Source organism: Prinia subflava, chromosome 3 (genome assembly GCF_021018805.1).
Source record: "Prinia subflava isolate CZ2003 ecotype Zambia chromosome 3, Cam_Psub_1.2, whole genome shotgun sequence".
NCBI classification, from domain to species: Eukaryota; Metazoa; Chordata; class Aves; order Passeriformes; family Cisticolidae; genus Prinia; species Prinia subflava.
This window is the reverse complement of record NC_086249.1, coordinates 91021116-91036454: the sequence shown is the minus strand read 5'-3', so window position 1 is coordinate 91036454 and position 15339 is coordinate 91021116. Positions and strand designations below refer to the sequence as shown.

General features: G+C 39.0%; 1 protein-coding gene across 1 annotated transcript in view; it reads left to right on the top strand.

Moving 5' to 3' along the window:
* The window catches only part of CTPS2 (CTP synthase 2), a 59423-nt gene extending 44393 nt beyond the window's left edge, over positions 1-15030 (top strand). Inside the window, exons 15-19 of the mRNA XM_063392894.1 lie at positions 1119-1174; positions 1887-1983; positions 3274-3418; positions 11661-11771; positions 13432-15030. Coding sequence (XP_063248964.1) covers positions 1119-1174; positions 1887-1983; positions 3274-3418; positions 11661-11730 — 368 coding nt within the window. The 3' untranslated portion in view covers positions 11731-11771; positions 13432-15030. The remainder of the gene's footprint in view (positions 1-1118; positions 1175-1886; positions 1984-3273; positions 3419-11660; positions 11772-13431) is intronic.
* Positions 15031-15339: the final 309 nt, after the last annotated feature.

Genomic DNA, 15339 nt, shown 5'->3' with positions numbered 1-15339 from the left:
TCTAAAAATGACACCTACTTCAGCAAGAGACCAAAGTGTAATACCATATGCACATTTAATGAAAAATCTGCAATTCTAGAGATGCTCATACTAGTAGTGATCAAACTTGCCTGGGTGATACTTTGCCTATGTGTGATACAGATATGCATATCACAATGTACAAGTGTGACCTAAACAATTCTTGGAAAAGTTAATAAAAATCAACATGTCTTGTAACTCTTGACCAATATTAAGAGTTGTTTAGATCTGTTTAGATCTTTAGAAAGAGTCATAAAAAGCTATGGTAGTTTAATCAGCAAATCTGATTTCTTTTTCTTATGCTTTACAACTTGGATGGAAATAATAGTTTTGACAAGGTGATCCTTTAAAATTGAGACATGCACCATTTTTTGTAAAATGGCAGCACTATATTCTACAATTTTTGAAGATGTTCTTGGCAGTTTATTGCTTGTATCAACCCCCTAGCAAGACAGTAATTCTCATGACCTTAGTGTAAATTGAGAGCAAAGTTTGAGCCATGGTTATAAGTAAGAGATATGATTAAAATCTGGTTTTCTGCATACCTCTAACTCGCTCCTTGTTGCTGTGAAATGTGGAGTGTTCAAGATGACGCACAGAAGACTGCAAGAGTCATTTGGGTAATGAGATCAGGAAAACAGAAGAACAATATTCTCTGTTTGTTCTTTGGAGGTACTGTGCCAGGTGCCATGCATAATCTATTAAAATGGAACAGATGCTACTAAAAGGCTTCCTTGCCTGCATCTTTTGTGTGCAACTGTTGTAAAACCCTTAAGGGATTTTACATTGCTGGTTCACTCAGACTTTTTGTTTTGAGCTTTACAATTTAAATTAGTTAAAGTGTGTTTAGATTCTAGTCTGCCTAAGCTATTTCTAGTCAAGGAATGTTGAATATGAATCCTGAATAAACTCAGGTAACAGTAAGTTAAAAGAAACTAGTCATCACTTGGGAAGAACAAAAAACGCAGTGAGATGAATAATGCCTTGTTATGTTTAACATGTGTTTATTGTGACTTTTTTGAGACTTGAATACAAGCAGTAATTATAGCAACTATTAAAGCAACACATTGGCTTTAATTTCTCTTTTGTTGTATATTCAGGGAAGCTTTATGGTGATGAAATGTTTGTAGAGGAGCGACACAGGCATCGATATGAGGTAAGCACTTTGTATGGGTCCACTCCTCTGTGTGCAAACATCTGAGATGAGGTGCCTGAATGCTTTCAAAATACTGTCATTCAAGGAGACACACAAGAGGGGGACTCCTGGAGTTATCTCTGAGGTAGTTCAAAAGGGATCTGACTCCATCAGTGTCTCTAAAAGAGCCTGAACTATGAGATATGTGCATGCTGTAACCAACTCAGAGAGTATTAAACTTCCTTAAAAGGGAGGAGAACGTGATGGTGGTAAACCTGTTCAAAGTTTGGATATTAACTGAGTGGTTAAAACATCATCAAGGAAATGAGACAGCTCACTGCAGAGGTCTTTAGTTTGAAGGAAGAGCTGCATCACAGCTTTCGTCACAAGCACTGAATGCAGTGTTCAAAGGGGAGGTCAGTCTACATCTAGTGGGCCATTTAAAAAAGAGGGAATACATGTTGCTTGGATTCAGGAGGGCAGCAAGCAGAAGGGACCCTGGCTTTAATTTTTGAATGTTGCATAATAACTTCTAAAATTACCTATTAATCTCTTTATTTAACAAACATGTCCACTTTTACATATTTGTTAAAACAAGAAAGCAAATGTTCCCAACCCTTACCCAGTTCTTTTCATTCTTGTATGCATGTAAAAACCATTACAATTAACTGCTACTGTTTGTTAAATCAAAAAATAAGCAGAACTACTATAATTGTTGCTTTCAATGTTTCAGGTGAACCCAGAATTGACTCACTGCTTTGAAGAGAAAGGTTTGAAATTTGTTGGCCATGATACAGAAGGGAATAGAATGGAAATCATTGAACTGGAGAGTGAGTGTCTTACTTTCTTGTAATACTTATTGCATCTATTAAAACTGTATAAAGTATAGATTGTTGAATGACATGTAGGCACAATATTTTTAGCTGTCGTAACACCAAGATCATTTTGGGGGATACTGCTAACTTCACCTGTGTATTACAATGGGTGAAAATTGAGAGTAGTGCACATATTTGATTATGTGGGATAAATGTGCTCCTTTTCCAAAAGGTCCTAAATCTAGCTCAGGGGGATTTGGCTGTGTAAAATCATCGAGTGATTTGGGAGGTCATGAAGTCCAACCATCTGCTTCAGCACAGGGCTACCTTCAAATGTAAGTCAGGCTCTCCAGAGTTGTATCAGTCAAGTTTTGAGTATCTTCAAGTATTGCTGTTGCTTGGACTTCAAATCACTCACCACTGTTCTTTGAAAGAGAAGTCTGGCCATTTTACAGCGCTCTTTGTGGTCTACCCATAACTTAAAGGGTAAGAAACCATATGAAAAGCTTTGCTAAAGTCAGAATTAAGGAAAGCCAGTGCTCTGCCTGCATCAGGCTTGTTGTACCAGTCTTCCTGACCTTCATGTTCTGAAGGTCAGTAATGTTCTGTGGTTTTGGATCCTTCTTTCCATCTTGAAGGGCATGGTGACTGCCTTTTTCTAGTCATCAGGGACCTCTGGCCTTTCATAGATTTTTATCTGTATGCCACTTTCAGTGACATTGCCCTGCTCCCTAAGCACCCTCAAATATTCTTGGTCAGGTCCCAATATGTGTTCATTTTGCATGAGTGTATGAAATGTGTATACATCCAGTACTGCCAAAGTATGTGACATTACTGGAGTGTATTACCTAGAGAGTCTGTGAAATCTTCATCCTTGCACCTTCAAAACTTGACTAGACAAAGCTGTCAGCAACCTGATTTAACCTGAGTTTGTCACTGCTTTGAGCATATGTTCTGAACAGGCATGCATAAATACATACTGCAAACCAAAATACTATGAAAATAATATGATAAATGTAAACTTTATGACTCTTCCAATTGTGCCCCTCACATGTTGGTACAAGTTTATTATTTGGTTTTTATGAATCATAGGATGATTTTTCCTTAGTTTACCCTACTAACCTTGTGCCTCTGGTGTCAGTTGCTTTTTGTGGAAAGAAGTTTTCTGCTGCCTCACCCTTAAATTCAGATGTACTGCCCTAGCTTCTAGACACTAGTCTGAAATCTTCAATAAAATTTTTCCTAAAAAATTTTCTACTGTCTTCTTCTTACATTGTGTAATTTTCTTTGATGTCTGTCTTGTAGATCACCCATATTTTGTGGGAGTTCAGTTCCACCCAGAATTTTCCTCAAGACCTATGAAACCTTCACCTCCATACCTTGGACTGTTGCTAGCAGCAACTGGGACACTGAATGCATACCTGCAGCGTGGGTGTAAATTGTCTCCAAGGTAATCTTTCTTTGTTGCTTGCCTGCAGTTTGACAGTCACATTTTTGAAGGGACTATTCCAGCCTTCAATACAGATGCCCAGAAGAGGAAAAGGAGTTCTTCATGTATTGATTTCATGTATTGAAACTTGTGGCTGTGTGTGCCTGTCATATATCTGGGTGATAGATAACCTGTAAGCAGGAAGCACAGTTCCTCACTTCTTCCTTTTCAGAGGCTATTAGGGCTGAAGCCAGAACTCCACATTACAATCAAAAAAAAGTAAAAAACTGTTAATAAGTTCAAATGAAGATGACAGCCTCCTGTGTTAACTTCCATTGATAGCAGCTTCATAGGGGATGAGATTTCCTAGAGGATCAAGCAGTGAAGTGAAATTCATACCTAGTTGTACTCGAAAGATGATAGCAACAACAAAGAAAACACTGATTTTATTTTTGCAGTAGCTAAATAGTAAATACTATCTTTCAGAGACAGGCCTGAAATAAAACAGTTGGAATACCTTTGGGCTTACAGAAGGATTTGGATCTAGATCAGAACTGGATGGTTCAGCCAAAACTCTGTCCTTGGTCTCTTGGACAGAGAGACTTTGGGTTATTAAATATATCAATTTTTTTTTAGCCGGGGTTAACTAATTCTTGTTTACTTCAGTGATATTAATAACAGTTAAAATTTCATTATAATAGCAATAATAAAGAAATCAGAGGGATGCCTTAAAGGCCACAATAACAAAAAAAAATTTAAGAAATCATAAAATGACTAAATAATAACATTGAACAGATCCAACTCTGGCATGTTAGCTTTTCTTCTAAACAAGACGCCACACATTAATTCTGTGGGTTGAGCTTTTTTCTTTTCCTGAGTCATGTGTTCTGTTAAAATAAGGTCTGTTTGTTAAAAGAGAAATAGAAATTTTATTCAAGTTTGAGTAATAATGGGAAAACAGCCAGGCCAGACCAGACCAATCTGTTTTGGTTCCCTACTCCTTTATGGGTATCAGTTTTTATTCACTCTGCCGGGTTGTGCAATGATGTACATACAAAGAGAATGAATTTCTCATCTGCACACAATGGCTTGATTGAAACACCCTGTTACCTTAGCCTTTTATTGTTAGAAGTGGTCATAGTGTTAGTTACCTTTTCAAAGGTGTGCTGGTGCAATACACAGATCAAATCTTTGTGGTGCTTGGCAAGGTAGAGTGTTCCATCTCAGTGATCTTCAGTCTTACTCTCTTGGTGGGCACTCTGACTCACACTTCATCTCTCTTCACAGACCCCAGTATCCTTCCTTACACTGCTTTGTCCCATAAATAACCCTATTTATTTGTCTGAGATAAAGAAAAATCGCTTTTTTAAAATGAGTGATCTGCATGTGTCCTGCTAATTTACATCCCTTAGCATTATAACAACTATGCTATCTAACCCTGACTTAAAGTCTCAGCCAGTACTGAATTTGCCCCACTTAGACCTACTTGAATTAATCATTCAAAATGTATACCCAGCTTTTTTTCTTCATGTTCGTAGAGTACACTCCTACCAAATCCTTACTAAATGTTTACATTTAGCAAAGACAAAAATCCACACCCCAAAACTTAATATATAAAATTACAGATTTTGCTGTTTACCTAGTTCCACAGCAGTCAAGCAATACCCCTGTGTCTTGAGAAGGAGCACTGGAATAGGAAGGCATTTTGAGGCTAAAAGAGGAAGATGTTGTATGGAAGAATGTTCAGGAGGGAATTGCAGTGTTAATTACAGCACATGCACTCATATTAACATACCCACCTGCTGAGTGGAAAGGTTTCCAATGTAAACCTTTAAACCCCAGAGTGCTGGTGATTTCATTGAGTTGTAAAGCCAAGGCATGTCCTAGCAAGGCTGAAAGAAATCTGAAGAGAGGATTTTCTGCACACCTCATCCAGCACCACCTATGTGGGTTGTGCTGTTGACTAGAGCAAAGTAAGCTGCAAGAGAATTTGTGGAGACCAGCAAGCTGAGCAGATTACATATGCAAGGCTACCATAAACTCTAAAAAGAGAGTGAATAATGAAGTCCTGAGACAAAGGAAATACGTATTTCAGCGTGAGAGTCTTAACAGGAAACTATTACTCCAGAACATTTAACAGCCCCATAATTAGGGTGCAATTTTAGAATATTTGACACTTGGACAGAAGCCCTAGCTTCTGTAAGCAAAGCTAATAATAAATTAAAGGGTGCACTACAACTTCCGGGAGAGTACCCTAAATAAATGAAAGTGAGTAAGCTGTCTCTTAAATTTTTGTGAGGCCTAGTCTGGTACAGACATAGGCCCAAACAGGCATGAGCACACCTAGTTTGAGACTGGAATGAATCCTCTGAGGGAAATTTAGTTCCTAGAAACTTCAGTGTATACACCAAGAGACAGTCAAGAGCTGACCAAAGGGTCAGAGTAACTCAGTGAATAATTGTTACTTACATGAAGTACTAGTTGGGCACCCAAGCTGCCTTTGTGGTTTCAACCTCTTGTGCTTTTATGGCACAAGTGCCCAACCATCAAAGCCCTGCACTTCATTTCCTTGTGAATGGTTTTAGATCATGACCTTTTCCAAACCTTTCCATGGAAATACTGAAGTCACCATGCATATAGAAGTGAGGAATGTGATGGGACGCTGCCAGTTTACATTTTCATTTTCAAGGACAAAGAAAACCAAAACTACATGAGACTCAAAGTGTACAATACCCACAAATATGGTGCTTTATAAGAGAAAACAAAGGGTTTTAATAGAGAACTAGTGGATGAGAGGGGAACTTCACATGTAATGTTGTTGGCTTTTACTGATACTTATGTAGTTTCATTTGGAAAAATTAATAAAAACTGACTTATCTTCGGGAACAGTATAATATGGGTTGCAAAACCACTGGTGTACAATAAAGCCATGTTGCTTGTTTTGTTTTGGTTTATTTTTTCCCCTTATCCAGTTCAGCATCAGCTGGCTTTATTTATTTGTCTACAACCAGCACCTTTATTAATGGCCATCAAGAGTAAGCCTGAGTGCATTAATTATATTTGCAAATAATTCACTTGAATAGGAGCTGAAAGCGCTATTCAGAACAAAGAAGTAACAAAAAATGTAGGGAATTCAGTAATCTCTGCTGAATATAATGACATCTCTGGAGGAGGAGGAGAAGAAGCTAAAGATAAATAATTTAAACACAAATATCCAGTACAAGGGAGGGAATGTAGAAAAGGTGTTCCTAGTGAGTAAGTACAGGCAACACTGACTACTGCCAAAAATACCCTTTTGCAAAGCATTTGTGAATATTTAAATGTGAGGCACCAATCCAATGCCATCTAGTCACAGAGTACTCTTTTGAGTTCTGGGCAAATTATTAACGAAAGATGACACATGAACTGTGTTCAGAGTCAAGGAACAAAAGTGGCCAGAGAACAGAAGGAATGGTGCATTAAATAAAGCATCAGAAAACTCAGAAAATTTGCCCATATGGTGCTTACTGCATTAGCATGGTCCAGCTATCTCTCAGATCAGCTGTGGCGGAAAGCAGCTGTGAGCAGAACAGAAAACCACCCGTGTAACACGTTCTGGTGCCTGATGTCCCCTGTATGTTGTCCCTAGTCAAGAACACATTTGGCACAGCATCATGCTTCTGCCATTGGCTAAATCCAGACATGTGATTTGAGGGAAATGTGATTTGAAGATTGTCAAGAGAGCAGCAAGGGGGGCTGCTCCACGGAAGATGGCACTCCAGGAGCCAGGGGAGGGAGCTGTCCTGGTAGGGGTGGTGTCCTCACCGGCAGGAGTCAGTACCACAGTCACCACTTAAGGCAAGAGCTCTGGCTCCAGTGACATTCCAGTGGGGCAGGGCCCAGCTGAGGATGGTTGGGGCAGCAAAGATCCTGTTACCCTCCTACAGAAGAGCTCCTACAGAAAACTATGGAAAAGTTATAAAGGAAATCCTTTCTTAAACATGCTAGTACTTAGTAATGGCTAGTTATATCTGTTAACTTTGTCATTTAAATATTTGATGCTTACAGTGAAAACCCTTCTGAGCTAGTCACCTCAAGTCTTTTTCTGTAGTTGTTAAGTGAAAATGCACTTTAAGGAACCAGATAGCTCATTTTGACTGTTCTGTGGGTCAGTTATGCATTACACACTGCCAGAGCCTGTTTCTCTCCAGTGGTTTTGGGGAACTGCTGGTGCCTATCCCAGATGAAGATGTGATCCTAGGTCCATCATGTGAGTGCAGGTGGCTGGCAGGTCACAACTGAGGAGTTTTGGGTTTGTGCTGAAGGATTCCCAAATGAAATGGTGTTTTATGGAAGCACAGGATTGTATCATGATGACCATCATTTTAAATAATAGATGAAATTGTTATGACCATAAATGATATCTATGATTTTTATTACCATATAATGATCACAACAATATGTACCAAGAATATGTGTGACAACGATTATAACCATTGTACAAATATGCATTTATTCAAAATAATGTTTTAATGACATAATAGTTTTAATAATTCACCTTTTGGGGGCGGGGAAATAAATTATAATGAGTTCCTTTTGCTGAGTCCTCAAAAGCTAAACAACTGAAACAACTGCAGCCTGTACTTAATTTATCTGTACTTCATGTATCTTTAATTGCACTGAGGAAGAAATGCACTTAGCTTGGCTCCTTGCAGGCCATAGCATTACTCTAGTAACTGTTTTAATTTACATTTCTGGAAAAGGAGTTTTTTGTCAATAGTACATTAAAAATGAATGAAAGAAAAACTCCCCTGAAACTGCCAAATACTTTGTTTCTAAAGTCTATTGATCTGGATTTTTCAAGTGAAAACCAGAATATTCACAGAGTACCCATTTTACAGGAGCGAACGACTAAAGTGATTGACAAGATGCAGTGACACTGCATAGAGTTTATAGTTTTTTCCTTGGCCACTACCTTATACTCAAAATCCCACAAAAAACCAAAAAAAACCCCAAACAACAACAAAACCACCAAACTGTTGGAGTTAGATCTTAGAACTGGTGGCCTCAGATGAGCTCAGTAGCTCCTTTTTGTTGGAGTTCACTATTGTAAGAATTGTTACAAATAGGATGAAGTGGGTGTCAGGCTCCTGCCCAAGATAATTACTAATTAATTTGAACACAAACTGAGAGAAAACTTGCTGAAGCAAATGTAAACTTTTTTTTCCATAGTTGCCTTGGTGTGAAAAAGAATTTCATTAGGGAAAGCTGGGCTTACTTATATCTCATCACCACCACTTTCACAACCAGCAGATTTAAGGAAGGTTACTTAATATTACCAGCTGTGAGCATGAAGCATCCATTTGGGTTTTGTGTTTAATATCTGTGTACAACTCATTGTAATTTGGAACAACATACACATTTATTCCAAAGAGAAAAGATGGCTTGCTTACAGTTAATGCCACCTACAGTTTTCCTTCAGATTACACATGATATGTTTTGCATCAGTAAATCTTAGAAACCTGACACCAGTGCTGGTTTGAAGCTGTAACACACAGGTGTAGATATGCCATGTTTCATGAGTCCCTGTTTGATTTCAAGTCCACCGGCAGCCTAACTCGTGAAGTTCAAGTTTCCTTGGGCCCAAGTTGTTATTTTTAAGATGATGCCACAGGTTCTGGATGTGCTTAGACATATCATTCAAACAAGTTTCTCATGAAACTGAGAGACTGACAGCTACCTGAGTCTGAAGCCCAAGGGCTGATCCTTACCTGGGTATTTCCCCTACCTTTCTTGCCCTGTGACTGTTTGTGAGACATAAAACTGATTTACACCCCATAGAGCAGCCCTAAAGTAGGGGAGACTGGGAGGTGGTGCTGCAGAAGTCAAGAATGTGATGATGACAGCTCTTCTCTAGGATGTGGTGTCAAATCTTGTACTGAAATTGAGCAGTGTGGGAACAGGAACAAAATTGTCATCAGCTGAGTAAGTGTTTTAACCTCTGCGCTAGTGGCCAAGTGAGCCTCGGCTTTGGCAAACTGAAAACAGGCTTAAGAAGTTTGGGTGGTAGGTCAGTGAAATCACAGAAGCATCCAGGCTGTGTGACTACTGTGGGCAAATCCCTCTAAAACCTGTGTCATTGAGTAGGGGAGGACCCACGATGAGAGTGCTGGGTGGGGATCAGCACCTGACTGCCTCCAGGAGATGAGGCTGGGCAGTTCTCCACTCACCCCATTGGTCGGTGAGCACTTTTACTTAAGCATCTGACTCCCATACTGTGGAGTTTACAGAACTCTGGCATGTTTTTGGGCTGTGATTGCCACTGGGCAGCAGGGCTAATAAAAGAAAAAGAGGTTCTCTGAAGATTTTTGACTTAAATCAGGGCTGTCATAAGATTATGCAGTTCTCTACAATCAGTTTTATTCTGTTCTGTGGACAGTATTTGCTATTTTGCTGATGTGAAAATGCAAAACTGTTTTAATAATACTGCATTTTTGTTCCATGTTTCCATGGGTACTTTCAGAAAAAAGTAAGTACAGCATTGGTGATGTTGTGTTTGTCTGTGTGCATCTGGCATGCCTGATCATACTGTTAACAACACTTTCCTCACTTGAACTGTGTAATTGATCACCAGCTGATGAAATTATCAAATCGAGCATTTCTCACTCTCCTGATATGACACACCCTTTGTAAGAACCACATCAGCAGTGTGTGTGTCACTCAAAGAAAGGGCAGAATGCTGTAGACAAAGTCTTCATGTTAGGACAAGCAGAATATCTATGTTGTTTTACACAGATTTGATACAGTGACTTGCTGTAACTGTGGGAGACTTTCCTAACAGATGTAAAAATTAAATGGGGCAACTGTTGGTGCTGTCCCTCCTGTCCCACTCTGTTTAAGTGTCTGTTTTTTTGCCTGCTCTTTCTTTGGTTTTCCTTTTCTCTCAAAGAGGAGAGAGTGAAATTCAGGCTGCAAAGCAGTGCTCAGTAACAAGCAGCGGAGTAGCTGAGTGCAGTTTGTTCCCTGTTCCACAGTGCAGTCTCATCAAAGAGCTCCAGCTGTGGGGCTGCACGGCTCCCTCGAAGCATTACCCAGCAGGCAGTCACTGGAATCCACTGACGAGGCTCTGCCTGGGTGGCTCATGTGCTTGATGTCTCAGTAGGAGATCATGCCCAGGGATGAGGAACATGACATGAGTGGGGTCCTGTTTTCTGGAGGATGAAGGGGTGTGTGGGAAAGGGGAGGTGTGACAAGACAGCTCTGCAGTCAGTGGCAGGCACAGAGTTGGTAGCCAAGGCTGTCATGATGTTCCCACGCAAATGAGGTGTGAGATCCCCACCTGTACTGTGCTGGCCATGTGCTCTGAAGGGTCACAGGACTGACCACAATTACTTCTGCTCAGAAGTACTTACTCGTTCCCTGGGCTCCCTTTGCTGGCTTTTCATCTGGGAAAATTAAAACATCTGGAAGGCAGAGTGCAGAAGTGAAGTATAGTCAGGAGGGGTTGAGGCTGGAGGCACTTCTGAAGCGCACTGAGATTTAAGGTAAACTTGGAGAGCCAATAGACATCACACTGACTGAAAATGTGGTTTGTGGGCACTTCTTTCTCTCAGTCACTGTGGTGATTCCTGTTCTTTACTGTTTCCTTGTTCTTGCCACTTATAAAGCAACCACTTGCATGGCAGTTTGGTCTCTGAAAACCAGTCTGCTTCTCTCAGGACACAGCAAAAGGGGATGAAAACCTCTAGAAAAACTGTCAGGATATTGCATGGTGCAATGAAAATTATTTGTGTTCTAACTAGAAGAGCAAGAATTGTAATTTAAGTATAAATTAAAGAATTGTGAGCTAATAATGTTGTCTTAACTTTTTTTTTGTTGTTTAAACAAAGATTTTCTTTACCATGAGGGAGAAGTTCCTTTTATTTTAGCTCTGAATACCTGTTTTTATTTATCTTGTCTTATCTATGTCTATGATCATGTTAACCATGATCATAGACATGCAGCACCAGTAAATTGCAGAATAAATGTACAGAGTCAAGCAGAAGGAAATTGAACATACTGTTTATCAGGTAGAGCATTATTTTGTATCAGATCCTAATCTCCAAATTTCAGCCCATTCCTTTAGAGGGTGTTCTGAAATACCCTGTTTTTAGCAGGAGCCTAAAGAAGTTTTCTGGAAATGGGTTGCATTTGAGGAAAGTGTTGATCATATGCATCATGGGTTGGAGGGCTTGAAATAAAATATTTGGTTCAGCTTTTTCTGAATTTTTATTGGTTCCAACAGTGACAGCTACAGTGACCTAAGCGATGACAGCTCTCCAGAAAAAGAGTTTCCTTATTCTGACATAAGCTGAAATGATTATATGAGAGCACAGAAATGGATGATGCTATTGAGGTAAACTGAAATGTTTTGATACTGCTTTATGATGCTGATTTATTCTAGGCTTAAAACAGGAGATAAAGTTAACCTAATTTTCCCGTTTGTTTCAAGTCCCATCTGAGAGCTTATGTCTTCTTTCGTGTCTGTAGCATTTAATTGTTTTCCTCTTCTGCTGCTTAACTCTGTAATTGAGATGTTAAAAGTCTGCTTATTATTTTGGGTACATCTTTTATGTAGGATGCTGTACAAAACCAAGTTGTGTTAGTGTTTGAAGATATATTAAAAATACATTTTTAAATTACTTTTTTTTTGTGTGTCTTCAGTTTACAATTTGGAATCACTTCATTACTTTTTCTGCCTTTATTACTTTTTGCCTTAATATTCACCTGTAATTGCATCTGATGCATTGATATGACAAAGACATCCCAACATAAATACTTGTATTTAATCTGCAGAGTGATAGAGATACAAATAAGTTTTATAAAATTATAGCTTTGTTTGCCATAGGCTTTGCCAGAGTGGTGTTGGATTGGTTGTTTATTGGCCTGTAAACATGGTAGTCATAGATTTCCTTTTAGCTTGGAGGTTGTATTTCCTGGTAGACACCTGGTCTCTGCAGGATCTGGGCTTGAAACTTGGTCTTTATTTTTCCCATGCAAATCCATCAGGCCTGAGGCTGGTATGAGATTCTCATTCAGCTTCTCCGTATTTCTGAGCACTTTTGCAAGGAGGGCACAGCTTTCCCCTCTGATTCTGTCTCACGTGGTGTTGACACTAAGCAGCTGTGCCAAACAGACCATTAAGGCTACTCACGAGTGATGTATTTCTGCCTGATGGTTTCTGATCAAAGTAGTGGCAGGTGATACTAGAAATTGGAGTTGAGTCCTTAGTTGCATGGGTTTCTTCTGTGATTTTCAATTGAATTCCTTTTTTGCTCTCCTGTACCACATGGTAATGTTCCATCCCCAAATCATGAGAGTGAAGAACAGGATGTTAAGTGATTTAATGACCTGGTACACGTACATACAGTACTGATGCCTGTCCTAAAATAACAAAAAAATAAGTAGACAAAATGTTCCTTTTCACTCTTGCCTGGATCCTTCCCACCTCCAAACATCACAATGGTTCTGTTTCTCAAGACCAACACAAGGTACAGGACAGTCCCTCTGGAAAAGCCCTTTCTTTCCTCAATGGAATTTATGAAAGGTAGTTCTCTGTTTACTGTTGCAGTGTGACTTGTTTAGTGCTTGGATAAATATACTTTCGTGATGCCTTTAAGTGTTTATCTGTAGCCAAGCTTATTTTATTTGAACTAGTGGATACCAATTGTTGTTCAACAGAATTACTCTAGAAAAGATGAAATTACTAAATCCAGATAGAAAAAAATGAGAAAAGCATTGGCTTTTTTATTTTTATCTCATGGTTAATTCTACCCATTTGTCAGAGCTGGATATACATGTAGACTATATTTAGCTTTGTGGTTTCACTTTAGGCTGTTTGATGCAGATAAAGCACATCTACTTGTAGAACTTACATAGGACTACTTTGAAATGAGTCAACAAATTTGAGTGACAATTACATAAGCATGAAATAAACTGAGTTACAGATGAAGTATTTTTAAGAATTGATTTTTTAACATTTATTCTTCTTTCCTCTCTCTCTTTTTATGTTACAGACACTTGGGAACAGAACAATATTGAACAGAAGAAAGTAGAAGAGTAAGCTGCTTGCAGTTCTCATACTGTTTCTTCCTTTTCTATGTTCAATAATTCTCATTACAGATGACAGTTTTACTGTTCTGTGGCAAAAACTGTTCTGTGTAAATGCTGTTTCTCTTCCAATGTTACCAAACAGTTGTGCACCTTAGCTGTTAATCATTATCATCTTGTCCTGTATTTCAGAGTGATCTCAGGTGAATATGTATCAATTCACTAGTTCACAGCTTTCTTGATTTGAATGAAGATTTGACTGGTTTCAGTTTGCCTTGGAACAGAAGAAGAACAGTTTGTGGGAGTGAGGCAGGGATTGCACTAAAACATTTAAGGGAAAATTGTCTTACTCTTGAGCAGTAGAAAACTGTTTCAGGTTTTTTTCCCTACAAAGATTGTATATATTTTTTTACTGTTTTTGCTGTTCAATAAGTACAAATGAAAAATGGTTGCTGTATCTCAGCTCTATGTGATTATAGTAATTAATGTTGGATACAAGTTTTTTCACTTTGCTTTTATAAGCGATTTGATTTCACATAAATTCATTTGCTCCATTTCCCCTGGAGGTCTGATAATACTGAACATAATTCTGACCCACAAAATTACGGAAGTGATATTAGAAGGTGGTTTCATATTTGTATTTTGTAAGAGAGAAAGTTAGGACGTTCATACATGAAACTCCACTTTTAACACTTGTGTGAGCTGTAGAAAAAACAATCATAAACCTGGGGTGTTATCTGTGCTCCAGCTGTGAATTAACACTCAGTTAATTGCAGTAAACAAGTATGAAACAAATTAAGTAAGGTTCACCCTTGTTTTCCTGCATCCTGTGACCACTCCATCATTGTGGCACTTATTCCCAGGTAGAATGGAATGATGAGTTTTAATTTAGAAATCACAAGTTATTCCACTACATCACAACTGCAGGCAGCCCTGCAAAGCCAGGGCTGGAGCCTGAACCACTGGGACAGAGGAGGAAGGTGAGAGGTGCTGTTTTGGGTGCCAGATAGCATTAAGGTGTTAGGGGGGTAAGGATCCCATTGGCAGTGAGGCATCACCAAACCTGTCACAGAAGCTGAACTTGGGCTGTGTGACTGATGAGCTCCAGATGCTTGGAACACACTTTCCTATAAAGAAAAAATCTGAATTTTGAGTGTTGTGTTTCATTTTGGTTTTGGGTGAAGTATCGTCTTTAATTCATCAAAAGTCAGTATCTGCACAAAAAAAAAGAAGCACCATGTTCCTTATTACAGCTTTGTAAAACAGCAAGTTTGAGAGCTGTGCATTGCTCTAGAAAATCTCAGGTTACACAGCAAATTTGTCGCATCACAAAAAGAAGCTTTAATGGTAATGAAACATAAGATGTATTTTTATGGCTGCACTTTCCTGAAGTAGTTTGTGAGTATGTGCCTTAGAAATACTGACAGCAGAATTAGTGTCACTGTATGTCTTCCCCAAAGAGAGACACTGGCCACTGCTTTGTGAAAAGTGAAGAATTTCCTAAGATTGTTTGTAATGTGCAAATGTATTTTCAAAACATTTTCAATAAATGGTGTTATTTGGAAGTGTTTGGGTACCTGCTAAAGAATCTTGGTGCCAATTGTGAGCTGCGGTGTTAAGGAAAGAATTCATCATTTAACCATGTCCCAGTTGTATGGTCTGTGAGAAACTGATTTATCAACAACAAAAGAGGGGTCAAAAAGACATCCAAGCTGGAGTGTAGCTGGAAGGGCACCCTTTGCCAGTGCTCTTCCATGTAAAAGCAGTGTTCTGCCGCAAGGGATCCATCTCACACTTGAGCTGATGGAAGCAGCAGTGTGCTGAAATGGAGGAAGGCAAACGAGCCTTTTCCAGCCAGGTCCTGGGCTGCCTAA